Here is a 13,640-nt window from a genome sequence, read left to right as displayed (position 1 = left end):
TTAATGGAAGATCTATATGATGGAAAACATCTTCTCTTCTTCGAACACCTGGTGTCTAAACTGAATGTACCCAGGAAGGTTTGTTGGAAGTTTATCCAAATAAGGAGTTGTATAACAACAGCAGATAGAAAGAGAAATATTGCCCATGTTACTTGCATTCAGGAGTTATGGTGAACAAAATGGAAGCATAGAGGAGGGACATCCTGGTTTTATGACGAGCTTAGAAAACATCAGCCCCCAAACTATGGGGGTGTTAAGCATTCACGGATCTTGGAATATCTATCAACGGGGAAGCTTGGACAAAAGCAGTATAGTCGATGAGTAACTGACGTACAAATGATCATTTTGTGGGTGAAGTCCTTTAAAACACACCAATGAGCCACACTGTCACCATGTAATGTCACCATTACCATGAACACATACACTGCAGTTTAATTTGACTCAGTCCTACAAACATTGTCCTACTGTCACAAATACTCACAAAAGCATCAAATCTGGATTAATCCACTGCTGAAAATAATCCCCAACAAATGTACTATTCCCTCATGTTTGAGTAACATTTGTTAAAAGTCACATTGCTCAGCTGTTTTAAGGAACTTCCTAGCCTTTTAAAAAACAGAAAAACACACCAGCCTTATCCTTTCAGACACAAGACCTCTTGAAGAGATAGGTTATCATCAGGGAGTTATGGGAAACATATGGATCTGTCTTTCCTTCACCCCTCATTCACGAACTCTGATCAAGGCCCCTTTTATTTAGATTCACATCTCTAAATGTCTGGATTGTGTGCGGTTTATTTGCTATAAATACACATTAAAACACACACTGAGTTCACATTTGTAAGCAGATTGAACTTTTTGATTGATTTAAAGCTGAGACAATAAATCGATTATTAATAATTAACTAACTGACAAAAAATGGATCTGCAATTAGACGATTTACTGCTTTTCTGTTTTATATCACTGTAATCTGAATATATTGGGGTTTAGGACTGTCGGTTGGACAAAATGAGACAACTGAACACGCCGTGTTGGGCTTTAGAAAGTTGTGACATGCATTTCTCATTATTTTCAGATATTTTGTACACCAAATGATCACTTGATTACATGAGAAAACAATCTGATCAATCCATAATGGAAATAATTGTTAGTGGGGCCCTAGATGAATTACTTGATTACTGAATGCATATGGTTAATATCTATGTAGGTGTTTAAGTATTTTTGTGAGTCATGACGTGTTTAATTAGGAAAGCTAAGTACAAATAAAAAATTTGGTCCACCATTGACTTAAATTCAGGTCAAAGAGCTAAATATTTTGCATATCATCTTGTGTGATGTTTCAAAATTTGTGTAAAATTGGCTCATCAGCTGGAGGTAAACACAGCAGCTGTTTAAGGGCCCACCATGACAACCGTTGCCATGTAATAACGCAGCTGAAACAGTAACTGGAGCTTACTTTGGTACAAAAGTATCTCAGACACATTACAGAGAAACCTCATTTTTAATTCACGGCTGCCCTCTGACCCTCCAGGCAACAGGACACCGACACTGCACCGCTCCAATGTGCAATAAGGCCATCCAACAATGCACCATTCACCTAAATACTCGACACCTTTTGTTGTCAATTCATTCAGGTGATCATTCATTCACTATTCCATCTGCTCTTCCATTCACTGATTCAGTTAAGTTTAGATGTCTAAAACTAAGGAGATTGGAAAGAGTTAAAGAGATGTTCTTTTATCGTAGATCTGCAGTGGTTCAATCAATTAGTCGATAAACAGTAACATAATCTCCAACTATTTTGATAATCATTTAATTGATTGAATTAAAAAAAAGTCAAACATCAAGTTTCAGCTTTCCATTTGTGAGAATTTTCTGATTTTCTCTGTTTAAATTACAATGATAATATGTTATCTATAGAACACTTTTTTACAAAGTACTTTTCATAGTTGAAAATGAAACCATTTCAAGACTGCAATGAGGCAAATCAAATCACAAAATTACAATAATACAAAAATAAAATGCTTAACATACCCATCAATATGTGTGATAGTGTATGCTGAATATCATATGCTGTATAACTGTGATGGTGTAAACGAAATGTCTTTGGATTTTGGACTGTTGGACAAACAAATCAAGCAATCTGAGGATTGTGACTGACATTTTTTTACTGCTTTCTGACATTTTAAAGACCAAACAGCTAACGGAGAAAATAAAACATCAGTTGATAATGAAAAATATTGTTATCTCAATGTAAAACTCAGCTCATGTAGCCTCTGAATACAACAACCTTGAAATATCACAGCTAAAAAACACAGTACTGATTCCTCCTAACCCTTCTGTACAACATTCCCTCTACAGTTTGACGCCTCTGGTTGATTGAATCTTAACTCATCTGTCTTTCAGCCTCACACGTGTCCCATATGTATTCACACTTGCAGAAGAAGTTGGGAAAGCCTGTAATTCTATCAAGCAACTGATACTCAGCTGCTCTAGTCCTTTTCACCTCACCTTTGTGACATTAAGTAGGATGCAAACCACATGTAAATGATAGTAGCTTGTGTCCTAATTCCCAACTCTCTCTCCTTCCCTTTTTCACAAGCGTGGAGGATCTCCACGATCCCCTGACTCATCAGTTTGAGAGAAACCAACCACCCCTGCCAGCATTAAGGAGTCATTTGCATACAGCTTTGTTTTCAGCCGTTGGATCGCCCTGAGGGGAGCAGGTGGTGAAGCTGGAAACTTTGGAATCGTACAGAGTTCAGATTCTCAGAAAGCTTCATGAAGCGCATCAGAAACATGCAGAATGGTTAGAGGGGGTTGTACACCTCCAGTCTGCAGGTAACAGTGACTTGTTTCCAGCACATTAGTAATAAACCTCTATAAAGCTGGGTGACTCACAGGACACATAAAAGTTGAAGGATCAAAGGTCGAGATATCATGACTCTTAGCTTCTAGTAGGGGCCAAGCTCCACAAACAGCAGACACTACAACTCCAATAATGCAACTCAAAAGTATCTTTCATTAGATCCTCTCTGTCTCCTAAATGCCCATGTCTTTCAAACTTCACACGTCCAGATGGATCTCTGGGAAGGTTTTACATTTTCCACAAAGTATAGATTTTTAATAAACCTTTTACTTCAATACCAACAAGACTGTTAATCTTACAAAATATGGTTGGATTAGTCAACTGTCTTATTGCAGTTGGTCAAATCTGCAACTGTTTTGGTATTTGATTAATACATTATCTTTAAAGCAAAAATTTCTCTGACTGTTGATTTTCAATTCTGATTATTTACCATTTATTTTAGTCTTCTATGAAAGTAAAAAAATTTGGCGGTCGGACTACTGGTCACACAAAACAAGCAATTTAATAAAGTGGACACAGTTTACAGTAATCACATCCGTCGCATTAAATTGATCACTATAAGAGGATGATTATTGTAACGGATGTTTTTCCATTTTCTTTATTTCTCATGAAGATTACCATCTAATTGACAATGTATATTTATTATATTAATATAAAGTTATGAAGAGGACAGCCTTGCTATTTACTAAATTTTACTGACCATTTCAAAATACAGTGAGCTATAGCTGTTGCATTACGTTACCGGGCATTGTCAATCCACATGACAAGGGCAGCTTCAACCACAGGTGCTTTGCGCATGGGCATTTGTTTTATGTCTCCATCACAAGCAGCCATAGCAAGCATCCATAAGCTTCTAGTGATCCTTTTTGGGAGTCCATAAATTTACTTCAGTTTGGGCCATTAGTGGAGATACAGGATGGGAACCTCCAAACATCAGACTTAAGTGTCAAATGCTTTCAGCTTTGTAAAAGACTTGTGAAGATATCCGATCAGAAACTAACAAAAAAGGTACTCGATTTGGACATTTTGCATGGCCATCCCTAGGCTAATGAGTTGAAATTCTTATTTTATTTTAACACTTCCTTCATTTCCCAGAACAGATTACTCTGTAATATCCAGGAGATGAGGAGCAAAATGTTTATGTTGATTTCTTTTGGTTGGACGACCATGAAAAACTTGACTTATGTTTGAGAAGGAGAACCTTTTTTGTTTGCCTAGCCTGGAATAGAAAGTCAAAGTATTTTGTCTGGAGACTGAGCAGTAAGGTAACATGTACTTAAAATTGATCACTGCAACTCTAATGTAATACAGTGTCCTGTAAAAAGGTTACATAATTAAATACAACAGCTGGACACTGTTGAACATTTGTTAGGGACTAATTTCAGCAGATCTAGATGTGGTGCTGTAGTGCATACTTGTGGCAGCAGGACAATATATGTAGGATTAAGTCAAAATAAACTACAGTGTGTGTTAATGATAATGAAGGAATATGTCAGCCAGTGCAACAGTGTGACTCACTCATGTGTTTTTAATAGTTCTGGGGCAACAATGGAGCTCTAAGGCACAGAGGAAGAAGATATATCAAGCTTTGATACACACACAATACTTAATGAGCAGATTAAGTCATTGCTTGTTTGGGACCTTTCGTGGGATCCGTTGACTATAATAAAAATATCAAATATCAGCAGACTCATCCTTTAAAAAAAGTGCTACACAAATTCTTGTGATTCAGTGAACTGTCTTAATTTAGATCAGTATCCACCCAAAAAGCCAAATACCATCATACTGCAATACACACTCATAAAACACACCCACACAGTCCCTTGTGCTGGTTAGTGACATGATGCTGGATGAGCATGCTGTGTAAGGAATGTAGTTTAGAGACGGGAAAGTACTCACAACACAACAAAGGGGTGAAACAGAGAGTGTCTGAGGACAGATACAGAGACAGCATGTGTCCAGTTAAACAGCACTCAGTACTTTGTAACATAATATCAAAGCATGCACAGGTTGCACAGCCCAGAAAACCTCAAACTTGATTCCTTGACTATTCCGACAAACAAGACATAGACTTTGGCCTGCTGATGTTATTTCACACTGTTGGATAAGCCTGTTATTTTTGTTTCCTCTCTCTACCACTGACTTTCTCCTTTGTTCTTTTTCTGGCCGGCTGGATTGGACTGCACCTTGAACTCATGAGGTTATGTGGAATGGACACACCTGTGCACAGTGCTTACTTAACTTTCACAGGCTGTGTCCAATATCACTCCCTATTAATTATATAGTGCACTACATTTACTGCCTGACATTTTATTTAAAATTCCAACTTCTGTTCTATTTCATTGTGTCTACCCTGTAATTGTACAGGCCAGGAGGGTCTCCAGTCCAACAGGAACACCCGCTAAGCTAAAAAAAAAAAAAAATGTTTTAATATGCCAATGATCTATTCCAGTGTTTCCCTGCATTCTGCAGCGGCACATCACTGGGAGTCCAGGAATGAGGCAAGTGTCTGTGGTTAGTTCACGTCTGTAAGAAGAGGTGAAGTTAAGATAATGTTGTTGATATCGGTTACAAACGGGCTCAGTAGTAGATGATAGGCTACGTGCTAACAAATGCAACGTTTTTGTGTTTTAGCTGAGCTAGACCAGAGAATATTTGCGGTTTTGCCCTCATTGCTCTCCATGAAGTTCTAAATATCTGTGACATGTGACCTGGCAGTGAGCCCCACTTTTAGATAATGCTACATGGTCAGAGCTAAGACAGTTATGTCTAGTGTGTGTGTGTGTGTGTGTGTGTGTGTGTGTGTGTGTGTGTGTGTGTGTGTTTGAGAGAAAACAGCCAAAGTGACAGAGGGGAGGAGAAGGTGGAAGGTGGAAGGTGGACTATTGCACGCGATGTTTCTGTAAATTCTTAGGCTAATAACTTGTTGTACGTTTTTGAGTTTGATATTTTTCTGGTAAACACCCCACCAGTTTGATCACACACCTTCATAAGACCTGGGTAACATGGTCATATTGATAAATGTAGCCAATTTCATAAATTTCCAGTATGGTTTTGTTGCTGTATTGCTGTAAGGAAAATTTCAAACTAATAGTCAGAAAGAAAAACAGAAATTCATAAATCTTCCTTTTGTATTTTAATATTATCCAAAGCATTTGTTAAGAAATGACTTAAATGTTGAACAAGTGTACTGTGAGCATTAAGGACTCTGACCTATTGACCCAACCAGGCATGTGTCGAGACTGAAGCCAGCTCTATGAGACAGTTCAGATTAGTCCGTGGATTTACTTCTCTCTTCAAGCCTCTAATGAAGAAAAACAACAAAGATGGAGTGGAGAAAGAGTGTGGAAAACAGAAGAGTGTGCTGAGGCTGCAGAATTACCGAGTGGTTTAGTGGCTGCTGTAATAATACTTATGCTGGTTGTTAAGCCGCTCTGGGTGGAGGGGGGAAAAAGCCTCTCTGGCTGATCCTCTGCCCTCTACAGCCCCCAAACGCAAAGCTACAGGGTAGCTACTACACCATCATCATCACCACCACATGTATCCTCAGCAACTAATGTCATTACAGTGGGCTTAGGAGCTCAGAGGATGACATTACCATGCTGTGGTTCAGGGCTCCTTTCCCAGCACTAACCATGGCTTTTAAAACCACAAGAATAGCACTGTAACTGATGGAGTGCTCTGTAGTAGAGAAACGCAGTCAAAGTGTATTCCAGGACAGTTAGCCGGCTACTGTTAGGTCTAAACCTACTTAAATCAAGCCCTAAAGCAGATGGTATTTGTATCTGTGTGTGTATGTGCTTGTGTGTATTACCTTAATCTGCTGTCTGCGCAACATTGCCAGCTCCCTCATGTCCCTGAAAGGCTGAAGCAGGTAGTGGTAGAGCTGAGTCGTCGCCTCCAGCAGCTCTCCGTATGCCTCGTCCTCCTCAGGGTACACCTGCAGCAGCTCCACCATGCTGTCCATGGCTTTATGTTTGTCCAACACCTGGGACACAAAAAGGCATGGAGAAAAGATGTAGCTGGGAAACTGTTGCTGACAGAGATTTACACGATGCAACATATTTACCATTAAGTACAAGGAAGGAGTTATTTTAGTCAATAAACCAACAATGTATTAGTCCGTCTCAAGGGAAAGATCAAGTATGAGTAAAATTAACATTGGCGAATATTCACCTCCTGTTCACTTGCATTCAATGGGAGTGAAGGGGCAAATAAAACATTTACTTCCAACAGCAAAGCAAGTTCACAACTACCCATCACATGGAAGTCAACTTTGGTGAACTATGACTGGTGATGTCACAGCTTTAACCAATAGCTAGGAAGTGTGTGGATTAGACAATGATTGTTTCTGTGTCTAACCAGCCGATATTGTAGTGCAGTCCTTCTGGACCAATATGCAGTGCTGGCTACAGTCCTGAGAGATTAAGTTGTCAACCTTGACAGGGAGACAGTCAAATTTGGTGTTGGTGTTGAAAACAAGAACATGGACTTTGTTCTCAATATTGTCTTGTTATTGGGGAAGGTTTTCATGCACAAATGCAGATACTTCAAGATTAATGATTAGGGATGTAACGATACCAGAAACTCACGATACGATATTATCACGATATTTATACAAGGGGAAAAAATAGAAAATTTATTGTTAAAATAGCTATTTTATTCAAAAATAGTGCATGTACACTGTACAGCATGTTATTTTTAACTTGGAAGCGTATCATAAACAAATCAAAACACAGTTGAACATGTGCTTTGATTTCCCCCCTATTACTGCTAGGCAGGCAGACATTAAAGTGCCATAACAAAGTCATGTCAATTAAAACTATAGTGACAGAATATGAAAATGGAAACATTCAGTATTTTTTAACCTACTCTGAACAAAAGTAGTGTACTACTATTACTATGTCTGAATGACATCAAATTATGAGGATAGAGTAGTCTTAATATTCATCAAATATACAGAACTTAGAACAATCAGACCCTGCAACAACAAAATTAACAAATTAGAAATAATGTAAACTCAATAACACACAATCCCTCACTCACAGATATATAGAGAGACACATAGAGAGAGAGAGAGGTGGGTAGAGATGTGTGTAAAAGAAAACCAAAATAAATAAAGCCCAGCCATTTCCCTGGAAGTCATAGAAAAACTCAAACACACATTCACTCAGTTTGTTCACGCCAGGTTGACAATCTTGACATCAAGGAGACCCTAACACTTTCTCAGAACAGGAGATGAGGAGAGGAAAGCTCTGATCCTGCGCTTTCATGTGATATGCGTGGCATTTCTGTGCGACCCTGCATTCGCGAGTAATCCATCCAAAAGTAATGTGTGTGCAAAGCTGTATGAAAGCTCTGTTATACATTGTTTTAGTGTAACTTTATCATTTTTTTTCGCTGTGAAAACATTGGACTACTGACAACTGAGGTCTTGTCAGAAAGCCACGATTCCACTGTTTCACGTGATATGTGTGGCTTCTCACTATGACGAACAGTCACGGAGAAAATCCACAGAGAAGAACAATCAATCTCCTTACTTTTATTCGCTGTTTTCTCCGGTCACGCACGGGTCAGAGTCAGAGGCTGAGAGGCTGAGCTGCACAAGTCTGCTCTCACCTGCGTGCGCAGTTGCATGCGAAGGATTATGGGGAATGTAGTCGCACAGTCATATTACCGGCTCTGTAGGAGAACGCAGCTATATAACTACCGTGGCATTCCCACGAAGGTATCGAGAATTTATTTTATCGCGACACCGCGAAATTCGATATATTGTTACATGCCTACTAATCATAGTTAGAACCATTGAAAGAATGAGTTAAAACTCTTGAGTAAGTGTCTAAAACTTGTAAAAAGACAAGAAAGCTCTTGCATTGTTTTCATTACCAGATATGTTTGAGCTAATTTGTGATGACCCTGTTTTTCCATTCTTTTTGTGTTTTATTTAGGTTTGACTTTTATCTTTGCTTAACCTGAGACAGATGCTATTCGATGAATAAGACTTTGAGAATGTGCCATAGTGTTTATAATCATTAAGTTCTCAACAAAGAAGTGTGAAAAAACATCATACTTTGCAAGTTAGCTAACATTAGCTGGCAAGCTAGCTTTCTGTGAGCATCACATCCCGCTCTTGCTCCATTCAGCACGAATATGTCCTGCTGCCTCAGCAGGAGACAGTCATTTGCCTGCACTCACTCATTAGTGACTGTACCCTAATACTATCTGACCTCCCAGCTATATCTGTGACTCCTGGTTCTAATCCCAGTGGTAAATCTTTAAAAACAAGTCCCAAATACAGTATATACATTTATTCTTCTGTAAAAGGGCTAAATAATTTCCTTCAACAGCCGGGCAATATAGACTGTTTATTTGATTATCTATGAAGACTCCTGGGCTCAGTTGATCCTATTGGATTTCAGCTGTCGGATTGGATAAAATCTTGAAAATGGGTTGTTCAAAAGAAAAAAAAGATTCTGAAATGGGATTAGATTATGTAATAATTAGTAGGATTGCGATACCTTGTATGATCCCAAAAAATCAGAATGATCTTGATCCCAGTAGAACTCCGGATTCAGGTGGATTTCAGGAACAAAATTTTAGGCTTTCTATTAAAAACCTTTTTTTTTATATTGACAGTTATTTGGGGAATTTTTTTTTCTACTGTAGTGAAAGGCTTTAAGTTACACTCTCAAAGATCGCCGTTAAATTTTCTTCAGTGGCACCTATGGCTTTAAATGGTAGCTGCAGTGTGTTCATTGACAAACTGCCTACATTGTGATACATAGTCCCATTTAAAGCAATGGTTTTCCGAATATGATAATTTTGAAATGTTTGTATCTAGATCAGGGTGATCTGATCCAATGTTGCTTGAAAAACCGGCACAAAAGTAGAATAGATTAGCTGACCCTGGATAGCATGACATGAGATTTCTAGATAACAGAGTTTTTCAACTGCTGGTCTGACAAAACAAGATATTTGAAAACATCAACATGGACTTTAGGGGATTATAGCTGGCATTTTTTTTATTTTATTTTTTTTTTACAATTTGTAAATTAAACAATCGAGAAAGTAATCTTTAATCAATAATAAAAATAATTGTTAGCTGCAACCCTAGTTAAAAGCAAACACCAATTTTACAAGAGTAAAACACTAAGAAAAGTAAAGAGTATCACCAGAATTATCCTTCAAACACATCCAACTGAATAGGAAATTGAATTTTAGTGTGTGTAGTGAGTCTAATTCTGACTAATTCATGATTAGTCCTAAACAAAAACAACTCTGAAACAACTCTGAAAGCTCAAGGCAATAAATCCAAACATTATCTATAAAAGTGAGAGTAAAGAGTGTGCAAGTGTCTCTGCATGCATGTGTGTGTGGTCCGTAATGATACCATAAAGTATGTTGTTTGAGTGTAGTAGAATGAGAATAAATTGGCCCAAACTGTTGCTGATTCATACCGTATGTCCCGCTATTCACAGACTGCTCATTGTTCAAGAGACAGACGCTATCAAAACAGCTATTGTACACACAAATACAATTCATCTCCCAGCTCTCAGAAACCAGTAGCTCCAATTCATACAGCACAATACTCCCCCTTCACTTCTGCTTCAGATAATATTGAAATGTGCCACCACCCAATCTTCGTCCAAAGCGGTGGATAAAGTGCTCTTCTTTCTGCAAGGAGCTATAGATATGAATAGAGACTCTTATATTAACTCCAGGCTGCTTATCCAAAGCCCTCCACGTTGGGGATAGACACTGCACGATTCAGCTCGAACACTGCTCCTACTGTTTACCTTGGGCCTGTGTCTCCGTGGTAACCACTGGCCAACCATACACCGACTCCCTGCCCCTGCAGTCGCTCCTAGTCAGGAAAACCTCTGGGCTAAATCAGACGAGTTCTGCCTGGGCACGAGCTTTGCAAAGCTACAAAGTCCTGAGCTTTATGGGCTATTTTAACTTCTATAACTTTTATGGATGCAAGTGCTGGAATACATTGATTGTTAGAGATTTTCTTTAAAAACTTCCTTTGAAAACTGGGCTGTTTATGATGAAATATACTTATTTCCTGCTTAAGTTGTATTTACATAGTCAAATCTATTTGTTGATGATGACAGGCAGGAAGCAGGAGGTCCTCCGACTGTTTGGTGTGTGAGCTGATGAGCCTGCACTTCAAAGATGCAGCAGGATTACCTATTTAAATGAAGTTATAACAATTAGCTGACTAATTCAGTTGTTTTCAAACTCCTTGTGCCCGTGGCTCATCAAAGTGCAAGCCAAAATCACTGAATTAATATCCACACAAATCAGCCTTTATAACACGTGTTATCACTCTGTACATTTTTTTAAATTCACTAATGCCAACTAAAATTTGAAGAACAACTATATCACTCATGATATATTTAATAATTAATTCATTCATTGTCCGTAACCATTTACCCTCTCAAGGGTACATGGGGGAGAGGGCCTATCCCAGCTAACACTGGGCAAGAGGCGGGGTACACCTTGGACAGGTCGCCAACCATCCCAGGGCTGACACATACAGACAGACAACCATTCACACTCACATTCACACCTATGGACAATTTAGAGTCACCAGTCAACCTAACCTGCATGTCTTTGGACTGTGGGAGGAAGCCAGAGAACCCTGGAGAAAACACACTGACATAGGGAGACCCTGAAAATTCACAGAGTTTGCATGTTGCATGAAGGTGCTAACGCCTGCCCCTTTTGTTGCTTCTGAAAACTAGTAACAAAATAATTCAAGAATGAATTAGAAACAAACGGTCTTGCTGCCTCTAATTCAGGTTGTGTGCTCTTTTAAAGTAGGCAAAGTTTCTCTCAGCGCGAAAGGGATGTTTGGTTTCAAAGGGCCTCTTCAACATGCTTAGCCCCATGCTAGCATTAGCCAGCTTCTCCCGACAGGTGACGCACCCAGTCTGAGGGGGCATTAACATCCCCAGTCAAGCTGAAGCCATACGGTACAGGTAGCTTTCATGATATGGTCTACTCAAATTTTTATTCCTCTTATCTTTAATTGGTGGGGTGTCTGCACTGGTGGTTAGTTATTGGTTGCACTGCAGAAGAAAGCAATCCATTTACCCTCATAAATTTCTCTTTTTCAATAGTGTTGTCAATCAGGGCCACACTTAATAATCCCCATTACCTGGCAACTGCGTAATTTATTTTTGGTCATAGACTTATTGTAATTTAAATAAATACTAATTCATAATATTTTGTATACTTGTATGTTACAATAATAATGTATGGTTGTCCCGAAATCACACGCTACAGCTGGACTTGTGCCATAATGCCAGTCCAGGTGTGCCAGTGTGATGCAGCACACCATTAGGAAACCACTGCACCAATTGATTGGACAACTGACAGAGAATACAATCTGCAGCTATTTTGAATGTTTTAAGTCACTTTTCGCACCATAAAGCCAAACATTCTCTGGTCCCAGACTTCTAATAATGAGAATTTACTTTAGATTTAGAAGTTTTCAGGGCGATTATTAGCTCAGTGGTTAGAGCGGCTGTTCCATATATATAAAAGGCATTGTACTTGCTGCAGCAGCTGTGGGTTCGATAACAGCCCGTGGCCCTTTAAAAGAAAAGATTTCGAAGTTTTCACTGAATATTTACGAGTTTTGGGCAATTGCTCAGACAAAAAAAGAAATTTCAAGAAGTTACTGCACTTGGGCTTCAGGAAAATGTGATGGGGGATTTTCATTATTTTCTGACATTTTACATACAAAAATAATAAGCATATTATCTGTTAATAAAAAATAAATTGTTAGCTACAGCCCCTGTTTTAACTTATGATTTATTTAAAATGTTTGCAGGGTCAGTGTGGAGAAACAAATGAATGGTTCAGAGCAAACTGCAAAAAAAGTTGACAAAACTGATTAATGGAAATTAACTGCACACCATTTGACAAAATATCTCCTGTTTAGCTTAGCAGAGCTCTTCTGGCCATCCCAAATTCTGGTCAGAGGGCATCATCCAGGCCCTTAGATATAGTCACCCTATCACATAGCTTTTGTATCATTTGTTATGCTTTCTTGTATTTATTTTTCTTTTTGTTATTCTGAATGTTGACTTCATGGCAGTGACTTTTATTAATGTTTAATTTAGTTAAAAGCAGCAATGCAAAGTTGGTCCAGCTGGTGAGCGCTGAGCAGTGCCTGGTGTGTTGCTTGACTGTATCCAGCATGGTGGCCGGATCACAAACTTTCCTGTTTTTTACAGCTATACAGTACACTAAATCTGATTCTGAACACATTAAAGACAGAAAAAGGCAATGCAGTAGCAGAATTTTGATTCATGTTCAGCTGCGCTAGAGAATTCTCTGCTCCGATTGGTTGTTTTTTAGCCTTTATTGATAGGACAGACAAGTGTGAAAGGGGGAGAGAGAGAGGGAGTGACATGCAGCAAAGGGCCACAGGTTGGAGTCGAACCCAGGCCGCTGCGGCAACAGCCTTGTACATGGGGCGCCTGCTCTACCACTAAGCCACCGATGCCCCAGCAGTAGTAGATTCTAACAGATGCCATTAGACAACAAGAGGTGAGAGGATTTTTAGTCGCAGACTGTTTGTTAGTACAATGACAGTTTCAGTAAATGTAACAAAAAGTTATTTTCATAAAAGTTTCCAACGGTAGCTTTAGATGTATTTATTTCTTACTTTTCCAACTTGTTTGAAAGATATTATTACATGATCGTGTGCTAAATGTAGCTGTAAAGTCGACAGAAAGGACTCCAAAGTGCAATGA

The 13,640-nt window shown here is 38.8% G+C and overlaps 1 protein-coding gene across 1 annotated transcript in view; it reads right to left on the bottom strand.

The window, feature by feature from the left end:
- Positions 1–13,640, bottom strand: part of jmy (junction mediating and regulatory protein, p53 cofactor) — a 41,771-nt gene that overhangs the window by 19,135 nt on the left and 8,996 nt on the right. Inside the window, exon 2 of the mRNA XM_049604369.1 lies at positions 6,683–6,856. Coding sequence (XP_049460326.1) covers positions 6,683–6,856 — 174 coding nt within the window. The remainder of the gene's footprint in view (positions 1–6,682; positions 6,857–13,640) is intronic.

Source organism: Epinephelus fuscoguttatus, linkage group LG18 (genome assembly GCF_011397635.1).
Source record: "Epinephelus fuscoguttatus linkage group LG18, E.fuscoguttatus.final_Chr_v1".
NCBI lineage: Eukaryota > Metazoa > Chordata > Actinopteri > Perciformes > Serranidae > Epinephelus > Epinephelus fuscoguttatus.
This window is presented reverse-complemented; position numbering and strand designations above follow the sequence as displayed.